At 42.6% G+C, this 15,104-nt stretch overlaps 1 protein-coding gene across 2 annotated transcripts in view; it reads right to left on the bottom strand.

Moving 5' to 3' along the window:
- Positions 1-14,180, bottom strand: part of MBP (myelin basic protein) — a 151,570-nt gene extending 137,390 nt beyond the window's left edge. The window contains exon 1 of one of the 2 annotated variants that reach the window (XM_081951704.1): positions 14,004-14,180. Coding sequence is in view for 1 of the 2 variants with exons in the window: in XM_081951703.1 (XP_081807829.1) it covers positions 13,694-13,794 (101 nt within the window). In the remaining variant the exon portion in view is untranslated. Of the gene's footprint in view, positions 1-13,693; positions 13,796-14,003 lie in introns of those variants that run through there. The other variant, XM_081951703.1, reaches the window with a different exon arrangement.
- Between the last annotated feature and the right edge of the window lie 924 nt (positions 14,181-15,104).

Genomic DNA, 15,104 nt, shown 5'->3' with positions numbered 1-15,104 from the left:
AGACTTGGATGTAACTACGGACCTAATGAACAAACTCAAAGACGGCCTTGAATCCGATGACTGGTTCAAGGAACATTTTGATGAATGCACCATGAAAGATGGATTGGTGTGGGTAGGCACTAAACTGTATGTTCCTGCTGACCTGAAACCTGTTGTACTTCAACGGGCCCACGATTTGAGAATGGTGGGCCATTTTGGATTTGTAAAGACTTTGCATCTGATTAAGAGGCAATTTTGGTGGCCTTCATTGAAAAAAGTCATTGAGTCCTACCTGTGCAGCCACAAAAAGACAACAGGGAAGCCCTAGGGTCTCCTCCAAAGTGTTGTCTATCCTGGGGTCCCATGGAAAGAGATATCAATGGACTTTGCTGTTGTTACCAGAAAGTCTGGGGAATACCGTTATTTGGGTTACCACCAATCTGTTTTCCAAACAGGTTCATTTTGTGCCGTGTTCCAAGATCCATCAGTGAAGTCGTTGGCTAAATTGTTTATTTCACATGTATATAGGTTGCATGGAATGCCTGGATGCATTATTTTGGACAGGGGGGTCCAATTCACCTCCCTCTTTTGGAAGGAGTTCCTGAAATTGATTGGCTCCGCCCAGGAACTAAGCTCCACCCACCATCCTCAGACTAATGGGGCTTGTGAATGGACTAACTCAGTTTTGGAGCAGTACCTCTGACGTTTCATCAATTATCAACAGGATAATTGAGCTGAACTGTTACCACATGCAGAGGTGGCGTACAATAATTCGGTACAGTTGGGCACGTGTGCCATAGGTTCGCCATCACGATGATAGACAAAGCAAGCTTCTGAAAGAATATTCCGTGTTAAGCAATTATGGCCAGGGATAGGGCTACAAGCCACTTTGTGTGCCAGATGTATAGTATGAATGCTCATTTTTTTTATTAATGATCTCATCCCCATTCTTCCAAGTACTATTCGAATGCTTTTAATGATGATTGTTAAGTCAGCTCTTTAAAATGGGATAATGGGAGTTCTGATAGCCTATTGTTTACCATTTTGAAGTGATTTTAAAATGGCCATTTTGAAAGTTGAACAACAGAATTCATTGTCAAGGATAGCTTGCAAAGAGAGTAGAATTAGTCCATTATTTTTAAAGAATCCCAATATTTCTCCACAGCTATCTGCCAGATATTATATAAGCAGAGGTGGTATTCAGCAGGTTCTGACCAGTTCTGGAGAACTGGTAGCGGAAATTTTGAGTAGTTCGGAGACTGGCCCCACCCCCATCTATTTTTTGCCTCCAGCGTCCCAGCTTATTGGGAGGAAATGGGAATTTTGCAGTAACCTTCCCCTGAAGTGTGGAGGGATCTTTTTACAGTATCCTTTCCTTGCCATGCCCACCAAGCCACACCCAGGATGCCATGCAATGCCCACCAAGTCACGCCTACAGAACCAGTAGTAAAACAATTTGAATCCCACCACTGGTTGTAAGCCAGTAATATTAATATTTCTCTGCCTCAAAAGATGTGCACGGAAAGTGTTTACAACAGTTTTCTAGCTTATTTCAGATGACTACTTTAGGACACTTTTATCATTATTAGCTAGGTCTTACGGTATTTTAAAATGGGAAGCAATAAAGATAAGTCAGCTTTCAGATATTCCAGCAAGGTAATTAAATTAGAAGCCTTCACAACTTTAGCTTCTGTGCTTTTTTGAGCAGAAAAACAAGCATGTAGCTTGGCCTACGGACTTTGGTCAGAGCCGAGGCTGTGCCGAAAGCTATCTTTTGATTTCTCAATTAATTCCCTTTGAAAACTACACTTCAGCAAGAGGACCTTGAATTCCTTCAATTAAAAAAAAATTACATCCCAAAGGCAACATGATTCTTTCAGCTGAGGCAAAGAAGGAACACAATTTGCTTTGATGAAGGAATTCAGGTTGCCTCCAAACATGAACCTTGTGTGTCATTCATCAAAGTTTGAAGAGACTTCTGAATGGGTGTTGTGCTTCAGGGCAAACTGCTTTGGACTCTGGTAGGGGCCATACTGGAGATGGCAGAAGGATGTGCTCTCCAAAATGGCTCATCAAAACTTGAAGTGATCCGTACTGTAGTACAGGAGTCTCCAAAACATGACAACTTTAAAACTTATGAACTTCAAACTCCCAACATTCTCCAGCCAGTCATGGGGAGTTGCCCAAATCTTAAAATTGCCAGAGAAGAGCAACAAAGATGATTAGGGGACTGGAGAATAAAACATATGAATGGTTGCAGAAACTGGGTATGTTTAGTTTAATAGAAAGAAGGACTAGGGGAGACATGATAGCAGTGTTCCAATATCTCAAGGGTTGCCACAAAGAAGAGGGAGTCAAACTATTTTCCAAGGCACTTGAGAGTAGAACAAGAAGCAATGGGTGGAAACTAATCAAGGAGAGAAGCAACTTAGAACTGAAGAGAAACTTCCTGACAGTTAGAACAATCAATCAGTGGAATAGCTTGCCTCCAGAGGTTGTAAATGCCCCAACACTGGAAGTCTTTAAGAAGATGTTGGATAGCCATTTGTCTGAAATGGTATAGGGTTTCCTGCCTAGGCAGGGGGTTGGACTAGAAGACCTCCAACTTTGCTATTGTATTGTATTGTAAGTTTGGAGACCCCTGCTGTAGGAAATGAGCAGCATATCCTCCGTTGCACTTCTCAAACGAGGAGGGGAATGACACAGGTTGTCTTAATGCATGGGCCTGATGGACACTTGACCGTGAGCCCCACAAGCATAGGGGCCCCATATTAATCTGTGTATGTTAACCCTTCAATGCACCTTGTATCATATAAATACAGCAACTGTATGGCTTACTGAGTATTATTGTGTTTTTCAAGCCTCGTGTATTGTTCCCAGTTGCAATGTATGGCTGTGAAAGTTGGACCATAAGAAAGACTGAGTGCCAAAGAATAGAGGCCTTTGAACTCTGGTGCTGGGGAAGACTCCTGCGAGTCCCTTGGACTGCAAGGCGATCAAAACGGTCAGTCTTAGAGGAGATCAACCCTGACTGCTCTTTAGAAGGCCAGATCCTGAAGATGAAACTCAAATACTTTGGCCACCTAATGAGAAGGAAGGGCTCACTGGAGAAGAGCCTTATGCTGGGAAAGATTGAGGGCAAAAGAAGAAGGGGACGACAGATAATGAGGTGGCTGGATGGAGTCACTGAAGCAGTAGGCTTAAATGGACTCCAGAGGATGGTAGAGGACAGGAAGGCCTGGAGGAACATTGTCCAAGGGTTCACAATGGGTCGGATATGACTTTGCAACTAACAACAACAACATTGTTCAAATGTTGTTCAAAAAGGTATAGGGTTTCCTGCCTAGGCAGGGGGTTGGACTAGAAGACCTCCAAGGTCCCTTCCAACTCTACTATTGTATTGTATTGTATTGTAAATGTTTATCATGTTAATTAGTTGTTGCTGCACAGCATGTTTTTAATGTTTCAACACCAATTTTGTTGGAAGTACCAAAAAAATAAATATATATTTACATTTTTATTCCTGTGAGTAGTTGTCATAGGGGCCCCAGTATACTACTTTGCCCGGGGCCCATAATGCTGTTAAGATGGCCCTTTAGTATCCCCGTTAGTAAGTGTCAAAAAAAATCTGTGAACAAAGTGAAGCAACACAATTGTTTACTTTTAGAAGCAATATTGTGATGTTGGTTTGAAAATCAGCCCTAGAAGTTACTCTGGTCAAGCTATCATTGAAAAGAAGCCCGGCTCCAAAGATTTATACAACAGCCCAAGTGAAAATTACTTCAGTTGTTGTATCCCACATTCAAGGTACTTTTGAATATGTTTATATTTTCTGTTTTTGAGCTCACTGCAGCTTTGAAAGTGGAAGAGAGCACAGATGTCACTTCTATCTTCATCATTTTGTAGCAACTGTCTTGATCTAAAACATCTTGTATCAATTCCCTGGAATTTTATTATTTTTCCTTGGAATTCAATGAAATGCAGGAAGTTCAAGAGGTTGCAGATTCCAGGGCAAATAACTGTATAATGAAACAAAACATTGTCATATAAGGACACAAAGGTGGAACATGAAATGAAATTCAATGGTGAAAAGAGTAAGGTTCTACATTTAGGCAAGAAATGCACAGGTACAGTATAGGTGGTATCTTGCTCAACAGTAGTAACTGTGAAAGGGATCTTGGAGTCCTAGTGGACAACCATTTAAATATGAGCCAGCAGTGTGCAGCAGCTGCCAAAAAAGCCAACACAGTTCTAGGCTGCATCAACAGAGGGGTAGAATCAAGATCACGGAAAGTGTTAATACTACTTTATAATGCCTTGGTAAGGCCACACTTGGAATACTGCATTCAGTTTTGGTCACCACGATGTAGAAATGATGTGGAGACTCTAGAAAGAGTGCAGAGAAGAGCAACAAAGATGATTAGGGGACTGGAGACTAAAACATATGAATAACGGTTGCAGGAACTGGGTATCTCTAGTTTAATAGAAAGAAGGACTAGGGGAGACATGATAGCAGTGTTCCGATATCTATGGGGTTGCCACAAAGAAGAGGGAGTCAAACTATTTTCCAAGGCACTTGAGGGTAGAACAAGAAGCAATGGGTGGAAACTAATCAAGGAGAGAAGCAACTTAGAACTGAGGAGAAACTTCGGACTTCCGGTTCCGGCAGCTACGGCGACGGGCAAGTCCTTTGCCCGCTCCCGCTCTCCCGGTGGGCTTCCCCCGCTTCTGGGGGGGCACAGGACGCCCCGGAGAGGCGTCCTGCCAAGGGAGCGGCTCGCGGAGGGCCCTGGCATCGGCGGCGGCTGGTGGGGGCTTCTCCGCTTTGCTCCAGGCACCGGGGAGCAGTCTCGGAGGGCGCGCCTGCGTCTCGCTCCATGCCGATCGGACAACGCAAAATTGAAGGAAGCAGCGGTGGTATGGTGAGGTGCTTCCTTTCTTCATTCCCTTTCTTTTGAACTGATGGATCTTTCAGCAACTTTTAAAGTTTAACTTTCGGATTCTCGTTGGAGGTGCGGCTAGAGGGAGGGGGATTTCCCCCCCCCCTTGGACAAGCGGCTTGAGAAAATTTTGCTCTCGCCCCCAGGGGAAGGAGGAGGGGGGAGAGCCAACTAATGATGCCTCACCCCTGTAAAAGTGACTTTCATTGGATTTAGTCCCAGAAATTATGGATGACCTGAGAATTTTTCTGAACTTTTAAAACTTTGTTATGCCTCTGAGCCCAAAGCTGGCAGGGCAAGATGGCACACTTCCGTTGTCTTTATGAACTATGAAACCTGACTCCACCTTTAAAACTCAGGCTTCCGGTCTTTGTCTCCGTGTTACCCAGAAGAGTCTCCTGTGGATTGCTATTTTCTGAACCCTCTGGAGAGAAAATCCTTCTCTATTGCTAGACTGATTAAAGAAACTCCCACCTGCTTGGATCTTCTGCCTCCTGGACTCATCTGCCTGCTCTACTTCTCCAGCTGTCCAGTCTCTACACTGACTGATCTCTCTGTTTTACAAACTATGTCTCCAAAAAGACCACCACCTGGAAAACCTGGCTTTGCTACCTCTGCACCGACATCTGCAACATCCAGTCCTGCCACACAGTCAAAGATTACAGAATTGATGCAACCTAAGAGTACAGAGATGGATTTGCAACAAATGCTTCAGCAACTCATACAGGGCCAGGAAGAAATTAAGAAACAATTAAAGGAAATGAAGGAAGAAATTAAGCAGAATCAAGTCCAAATTTATAAGAACTCACAGAGACTGGACCTTGTGGAGGGTGGGGTGGCGGAGGCGAGGGGGGGGTAGAGGCTCTGCAGAAGGGTAACAAAGAACTTGATATCCAGCAAATGAAAACAGAGTTTGAGAGAATGTCCTTTTATCTTAGATTTCAAAATGTTATAGAAGCAGATGGGGAAAATATAAGGGACATTATGACTAATATTTTAGCTGAATACATACACAAAGATAAACAACAGAGGGAATGGGAGATAGACCTGGTCTATAGAGTGAATTCAGCATATGCAAGAACACACAATGTACCCAAGGAGGTCCATATTAAATTCCTTAGGAAAAGCACAAGAGACGTAATTCTGGGTGTACAAAGGGGGCAAGCATTGACATATCACGACAGGGAGATAACCATCTTGAAGCAGATCCCAAAAAAAATTAGGGAGAAAAGGAAAAATTATTCGCAATTGGCGAATAAATTATACCAGAAAGGGGTGTGGTTTAGATGGTTGATGCCTGAAGGGATGCTGATATTCTGGGAGGAGACAAGAATTAGAATCAATACACCCATAGAGGCTCAGGCCTTTATGGAAAAAAATAAAGCGAACCTAGAAAAAACAGAAGACTCTTCAATGGTCACACAGGACATGGGAGGGGCCGGAGCTCTGCCAGCGGGGGGAGAAGGGGCAACACCAAGAAAGCTCAGATCACAAAAATGAATAAGAAAATCACATTGTTATAACAGACCGAAAGTAATAATGAAATTATATCTAGACTATATATTATAATATATAAGCTGATTGAAATTTTTTTTTATTAGAATTAATATGCTGATTTTATATGATCATGTATTAATGTTTTATACTTAGATGTATTTTATGATTTTGGAGGGAGGGGGCGTCTGCCACACTTGCAACTGCCAAAATTTGTATACCATTCCACCTACCCTTTTCCTTAAAAATGTTTTAAAAAACCAATAAAATTTTCTGAAAAAAAAAAAAAAGAACTGAGGAGAAACTTCCTGACAGTTAGAACAATTAATCAGTGGAACAGCTTGCCTCCAGAAGTTGTGAATGCCCCAACACTGGAAGTCTTTAAGAAGATGTTGGACAGCTATTTGTCTGAAATGGTATAGGGTTTCCTGCCTAGGCAGGGGGTTGGACTAGAAGACCTCCAAGGTCCCTTCCAACTCTGCTATTGTATTGTATTGCATTGTATTGAACAATTTCTCACTGAATGCTCGTCTGATTGGCATTTTCTTTTCTTGGGAGAAAACAAAAGAAAAACAATTGCTTATCTATCAAATTAAAATAGACTGTAAATACAGAAGTCACTTTTTCACATAATTGGTTATTCAATTATTATAGCTATTTCTACATCATCACCTGTCAATATGAGGCTTTGAAAAAAATAAAGATTTATAATCCAAAAGTGGCAGCATAATACGATAGGAAGATAATTGTTTCAGTCATAAATTCTTTGGTTTAGTTATTATTTGGTGATCTGAACATTTTTCTTAGTCTAGTGTATTTGGAACAGCAATTCACTTTCATTTCTCTGATGGATGGTAGTTCAGATATTTAAAAAATGAATTATCCGACTGAATGTAGTAGTAATAAAGTAATGAATTAGAAAAGTATGTTTGGGCCAGCTGTATAATTATACAAGTGATCTTCTCTACAATGAAATCCTCAATAAGTCTACTTAGAAATAAGTGTCAGTGAGATCAGCCAGAGATTTAATCCTAGCTAAATAGTTATTAAACCACTATATTCATCTGACATATATCATAGCATGTGATACTTTCAATGTGATTTCTATGATTGACCTTAATCAGCTCTGCAATTGCTTTCTCTCTCCAGTGTATAACCAATTTTTCCATTAATCAAGACAGCAGATGTTTTAAATGTGCAAAATTACAAGAGAAAACAAAACATAAACCCAAGAGAATATAGTCCTACAATATATAAACATGTGAGATTGCTATCAATTATTTTATATTATAGTTTATTTTTTGGAAAAAAAAATCTACCACAGCATGCCCACAGAATGAGGTTAATTTTTTTTAATGCCTACTCCATGCTTAAGGTAAACTTTATAGTAAGGCCACAAATTTTGGTCTATAGAAATCCAGATAACCATAAGTTGGCCACAAAGACTTCGTTTCTCCCTGGATCTCTTGGAATCTATTTATATTTGCCTTTATTTCGGCAGCTCAGATCTGGTAACCTTAATGATTTTTATAAAAATCCTAATTGACACACATCTATATAAATCAGACTCCTGGGGGGAAAAAAAGAGTTTAAACAATTAAATCACTAAACCACAGAAACTATTTTTTAACTGTGGCATAAATTGCGTTCTTTGTTCTCCCTCTAATTGTTAATGTTTAATTGTTAATAATTAATATTGTCAGGGAAGATATCAAAGTAGTAGATAGTTTCTACATTTTGGGATGAAAGCACAGTGGTCCAAAGTCCTGTTGCTCAGTGGTCCAAAGTCCTCTTTTCTGATGAGAGCAACCCTTTGCATCTCATTTGGAAACCAAGGACCCAGAGTATGGAGGAAGAATGGAGAGGCACACACGGCAAGATGCTTGATGTCCAGTGTGAAGTTTCCACAGTCTGTATTGATTTGGGGAGCCATGTCATCTGCTGGTGTTGGTCACTGTGCTTCATTAAGTCCAGGGTCAACGCAACCATCTACCAGGAGATTGTGGAGCACTTCATACTTCCTTCCGCAGATGAGCTTTATGGTGATGCTGACTTCATTTTCCAGCAGGACTTGCCCACACTGGCAAAAGCACCAAAACCTGGTTCAATGACCATGGGATTACTGTGCTCGATTGGCCAGCAAACTCATCTGACCTGAACCCCATAGAGAATCTATGGGGCATTGCCAAGAGAAAGATGAGAGACATGAGACCGAACAATGCAGAAGAGCTTAAGGCCGCTATTGAAGCATCCTTGTCTTCCATAACACCTCAGCAGTACCACAGGCTGATAGCTTCCATGCCACACCACATTGAGGCAGTAATTGCTGCAAAAGGGGCCCAAACCAAGTACTGAGTACACATGCTTATACTTTTCAGAGGCCCGATATTGTTCTATGTACAATCGTTTTATTGATTGCATGTAATATTCTAATTTTCTGAGATGGTGGATTTGGGGTTTTCATGAGCTGTAAGCCATAATCATAATTATGACAAATCACGGCTTGAACTATCTTGCTTTGCGTGTAATGAGTCTTATCTCATATATTAGTTTCACCTTTTAAGTTGTATTACTGAAATAAATGAACTTTTGCATGATATTCTAATTTTTTTGAGTTTCACCTGTACTTTCCTACTTCCTGTACTTAGGACACGTTCCTGCTCCTGTTATCTTAATGGCTTCTGGGTAGTTTTTTCCAAGCCGTTTCCATGCCTCCCTACATAAGTGTGATCAATTTATATTGTTGTAATTATTTCAACATGTCTGAACAGGACACTGGAATAAATGTAAGTTTAGCTCAGTGTATTCTGTTTGCTGTGGAATTACTAGTTATGTTCCCTAGAACACAAGTAAATTGTTCCCCCCCCCCCAATCCATTGGAAACTACTGCTCACATTCAAGACAATTTGAACAGAAATTCAGTTCAAGATAGGAGACCAAAGGAAGGAACAGCTTGCACAAGAATGTAAGAGCTGGAATCTTAGATAGCCTTCCCCACCTAAACACTTTCCAGCTGCCAAGACCCAGAATTCCCTAGTTAGCGTGATTATTGCTGTGAAATCTGGGAACTGCTATTCACGCATACGAACAATGTCTTAAGTTCCCAAAAGCTGCTCTTATGTGAGTTATAGTATCCTACTTATAAGGATTTGATGTAGTGGTTAAGGCATTGGCTAGAAACCACGATACCATGAATTTTTGTCCTGCTTTAAGCACAAAACATGCTGGGTGACCTTGAGCCAGTCATTTTTTTTCAGCCCTAGGAAGGAGGTAAAGGCAAACCACTTCTGAAAAACCTAGTCAAGAAAACTGTAAGAATTTGTCCCAGCAATTGATTGAATGAATGAAAGAAAAAAGCATAAGACACGAATAAGAGCTGTGCAATGCTAAAATATCTTGACCAGCTCAAATGGATCATAAATGAAGATTTTTTCCCCACTATTCTTAAAAGCATTCCACTTCTATCTTTTCATGTGTCTGGTTGACTTCATATAAAAAGTGTATTCCAGTCCACACAATGTATTAAGTGCTGGAACAGAAAATGTGCAGCACCAAATTCTTTTGTGGATATTATCCATTTCTCAAGTTGAAAACTAGACATTCATATCTTTATATACGGAATACAAAAAGTAATGTAAACCTTAAAGTAGTCTGAATGCTGTTTTGAAAAGCAAGGACCACTCCCCTTTGAAAACAATGCAAATCACAGTCCCACTCTAATGTCATTACTCCACTTGCTGCCACTTTCCCCCTTCCCAAAACACCCCAATAATTTTGACTCTCATGTCAGAAGGAAAGGTTGGCCCCTTGCATTATGTCCATAAGCCATGAGTTAAGAGTTGTGTTTTGTGCAAGTTGCTGTTAAAGGTAAAGGTAAATAGGTTCCCCTCAAATGTATGTGCTAGTCATTCCTGACTCTAGGGTACGGTGCTCATCTCCATTTCAAAGCCGAAGAGCCAGCGTTGTCCAAAGACATCTCTGTGGTCATGTGGCCGGCATGACTAAATGCTGAAGGTGCACAGAATGCTGTTACCTTCCCAACAAAGGTGATCCCTATTTTCTACTTGCATTTTTACATGTTTTCAAACACTTTCGAACACTATGTACACTGAGAGTATATGCACCAAAGACAAATTCCTTAAGTGTCCAATCACACTTGACCAATAAAGAATTCTATTTGATTCTTCTAACTGCTACGTTGGCAGAAGCTGGGACAAGTAATGGGAGCTCACTCCATTACACGGCACTAGGGATTCGAACCACCGAACTGCCGACTTTTCTGAGCGACAAGCTCAGCATCTTAGCCACTGAGCCACTGTGTCCTTATTATTATTATTTAATAATTATTTCCCAATTATTAACTGCAAGTGACATAATGGGGTGTTTGAACCCAATCAGGATCTACAGAAGCTGAAAAACATGATCATATTTGATTATTCAGTTAATTTTATTTCTTACACCATCAATTGCTCTACTTTGGCAGACTGCCAACCTTCACTGATCTCAAAAATCTAAACAGAATCAAAGCTAGTTAATATGTGAGTAGAAAATCCTATAGGTGACACTGTGACAGCAGCATTCTGGGAAGAAGTCACAAGACATTTCCATTTATTGCCAAAAGATCTAAATCAACATTCCTGGATCACCAAGTATCCAGGAATTTACCTGAAGACATTTTAGGCCACTAATTATTATGATGGTTTGCAGTAATAAAACCAAAGTTCAAATTAGAGAATACTACATCAATTTTTTTTTAAAAAAATATCATTGCCTAAGTAAGAGCTTGTTTTTAAAAAAGATGTGGTTTGTGATCTTTTCAAAATCCAACAAAATGGCAAATCCCTTCAAGAAACCTCTGACAACTGCAGAAATGGCCAGATCCCAATCTCTGGCAAGACAAATAAGTAGCAACTGTATGCAAGCCTACACAGAAAGCCATGCACAACTTTAAAAACCATAATCAGTGTAGGAAGTTAAAACCCACCCCCTTCTAGAAGAATGAAATATCCTAGGAAATATTGAAAAGGCAGAATATTATATTTCCCTGGATAAGAAATGGAGAAACATATTTTTAGGCAGGAAATACGCTCACTCTTAATAGCTCCCACCTTTGTCAATAAGCCATTAAAATAAAGCCTGAGCTAGTCTACTCTACATAAAAAAGGTAGAATTAGCCTTCTACAGAAACTCACCAAAGGGCACCTGGGAAGATGCAATGGTCAACCAAATGTGGACTCAAGACAGCCTGCAGAGTTGCCCCTGCATGGCCCCATGGGAGTCTGACAACCAATCAGAATACATTTCTTACACAGGAACAGGAAACAGAGAGGTGGGGCGGAACAGAGAGTATAAAAAACTCAGGAACTCTCAGCAAGCCTCTTCTTTCTCTTTTTCTTCTTCACCCAACATCTGAAAGCATGTGACCCCCCCTTTTCTGTTCAGTAGCTTAAGCCATGTGGTCCTGTCCACCATTAAACCATCTTTCCAAGCAGCCTCCATGTTTCCAGTGTCTTTTCCCCCACTTGGAACTGAACCCAGAAGGACATTTCTTCCAGCACCAGCACTTTGTAATTTGTTGGCAAAGAGATTTATACCTGCAATACAGGTGTATTTTGGAAAAGCCAACTTACTGCTAAGTTTGTACCAGCAGAAATTTCCTAAATAGTCATAAAGGTCAGTCAGTGCATTGCAGGACCTGCAAGTTAATTCACTACGGGTTTATGGTTCTTTTCTTCCAGGACTATGCATCGCTGCCACATTGGCTAAAAATGATAGCAGGAACTCCTGGGTGCTGCCTTATTCAGAGGAAAGGAATTAGAGAAAGTTACTGAGTTATTACTAAGTTGTTTTCTTTTGAGAACAGGAAGATGTAACTACAAAGCAAAGCAAAAAAAAGATCTTGTAGCAATGGTGGTGGAGAGAGGAACGGAAAAGACTTAATTCCTCTTTTCTGGTTCAATTGCATGACACCTGTCAAAACAATTTTTTTTCCTGTTTGATGAAATTTGGCTGAGGATTATTTCCAGCTTTTATTTTCACGAAATCGTGAAATGCCAACTTTGCAAGCAGACACACATTCTTCTAATGATGCCATTTGAGTAAGAAGAAATCTCACCAGGCTGGGCACAGTGTTTATTTTCATTCATTCATTCATTCGCTCATTCATTCAATTGACTCAGTTATAAGACTCTCCATTTCTTGACTGCAATTAGCAGCAAAAAAAAAAAAAGCATCAGGGCCACTTGCACCCTGTCTAGCTTCTGAATTCTCTTCTCTGCTATAGAATCACTTCTTCTTCAAAACAAATATTTATTTACAATTACATTATTACAGCCCTTCCTATCAGAGGAGAATGGGAGCTCTAGTTCAACTTGGGCCATAGGAAAAACCTTGCTCAGCTCCATCTACCACATCAATTTCATTCCACTTCATTGTACACATGTTGTGCATTGACAATAAAGGTTTGATTTGATCACGAACATACTTGGAAGGCCTTTCCAGCTATAGTTCTTTACTAACAATTTCAAGTCAAGAGATCATACTGCTAGTAGGCACAAAGCACTCTCCTAAATGGCCATCCTAAACAATGGTTCTTGAATTAGCCCATTTTTGGGATCTGTGCAATACACTCAGCCCTAAGCTAATGCAAACAGCTGGAATTTTGCAAAATGTTATGCTAGCTACAGACAAAATTTGATGGCAGCACCAACCAAGTTTAGGGTATGCAAATGCAGCATTGAGCCATTCGCTGACCTGGTTTGGTGTTGCAAGTGAATGCAACCATTAATGTTTGGTATCACTGTACTCCAACCATGGATGGCCAAGTTATCTGACACTAGTTGTAGAGTGAGATGAAAAGGGAGGGGATGCCACAGTACCATGCCCCAAATATACACAGAACAACAAAGTACCAAATCTTCCATGCACCTTTAGGCCAAGAGGGGAAGAGACAATAAACTTGCCTTCTTCTCTGCCTATGATTGTTTCGGTAACGGGCTACACAACGTGGGAAGCCTTCCTCCCCGTTTCCGCAAGCCAGATCACAATATTGAGCTATGCGATTTCACGCGTGGGAGATTGATTAATCCGAGACTCATCCCCGTTAATGCCAACGCTGCGCCAGATGTTCAGCAGCCTGTCACAACCGACCGTATCCCCCCCTTCCCCCAGCTTCCTTGCCTCCCTCCTTCCCTCCGCCTCCTTCTCTAAATCCTCGAGCAACTCCCACCGAGGAGACAACAACCCTGGGACAAAACCCGAGAAAGGTTGTCGGAACGCACCCAAGATGTTCTCGCGTGCTGGCGGGCTTGGTTCCCCCTCCTCTCCCCGCACGCCTTTTCTTTTCGCCTGCTCCGGGGGGGGGAGGGGGGATCGTCAGCATCCACCAGCCAAAGCAGAGAAGGAGAAGAGCGGGGGTGGAGACCGAGGGGGACTCCCCTCCACGCAATTCAGCCACACAATGAAGGAAATCTCGAAGGAGGGAAGGAGGGAGGAAGGAAAGAAGGAGAGAGAGAGAGAGAGAGAGAGAAAAGGCGGCCTTTGGGAAGTGGAAGGTCAAGCTAGCTTGGCGGGTCAGGTTTTGGAGCCTACCGGAAGACACGAGGCTGAGGGGCGATCTCCCGCCGATCGGCTCCCCGCAACTTGCTTGCCCGACGTTGCCGATCAATAAACGTTGTCAGTCAGAGGAAGCCACTTCTTCCTTTTCCTTCACGCCTCTCGAAGCGTGACCTGCTTTGCCTCGTCAGTCCAGAAAGAGAAGGAGAGGGAGAAGGAGGGACAGCGAGAGAGAGGAGAAGAAGAAGAGGGAGAGGGGGGGCGGGAGAGAGAGAGGGGAGAAGGAAAGAGAAAGCGAGAGAGGGAGAGAGGGAGAAGGCGAGGGGGAGAGGAGAAGGAGAGAAAGAGAGCGAGAGAGAAAGAGAGAGAAGGAGAAAAGAGAGAGAGAGAGAGAGAGATTTCTTCTCCCTGGCCGTGCAGGTGAGAGGAGCTTTGTGATCTAAAGGCTCCTGCGGGAGCGCGTGCTTGCAGCAGCTGGCCCGTCACAATGACAGATGTCCTCGCTTGCCGCCACTAGCCCGCGCTTAGAGACGGGCTCGGAGGCTGCTCCTTCCAGAACCGGGAGCTGCTCTCGGCCACGCTTCCCCCCCCCCCCCGCTCCTTCCCTCCCGAAGCACCTTCGCGCGGACCCGGCTGCGCGGAGCTCTCGGAGCACCGAGGGGTGGGTGGGGCTCCTGCAGACGATTTCCAGCGCAAACCAGGAAGAGCCGAGCGAAATGCGTGAATGTAAACAGCGGAGGGGAGGGGAGCAGACTTTCTCTTGATGGGGTCAGGGAGAAATCCCAGGGTGCGAAGTCGGCAGCGACCCCTAAAAGAAATGGGGAGGGGAGTGGGATATTGCGGGTTAAGACTTTGGGGCAAGTGTGGGGCCCATTCAGCCCGAGGGGCAAGGAGGGATCCTCAACAGAGCGAGGCAGGCTTCCTGGATTAAGTGGATCCCTGCTCGCGATGACGTGAAAAGGGCTCCCTCCTCTTGTAAAAGTACAGCGTTCAGGATTGCGTCACCGCCTCCCCATAAAAGGCGGGAGACCAGAAAGACCAAATAGACGTTTCTTTTATACTAAAGCGCCAGTCCTGTGACGTCTCCTCCAGTAAGCTCAGCACAGGTAGACAATGAAGCGTGGGCCCATCTGTGCC

The sequence above is a fragment of the Natrix helvetica genome (assembly GCF_964273705.1).
Source record: "Natrix helvetica genome assembly, chromosome: 4".
Lineage (NCBI taxonomy): Eukaryota > Metazoa > Chordata > Lepidosauria > Squamata > Natricidae > Natrix > Natrix helvetica.
The sequence above is the reverse complement of the archived record's forward strand: the minus strand, read 5'-3'. Positions and strand labels throughout refer to the sequence as shown.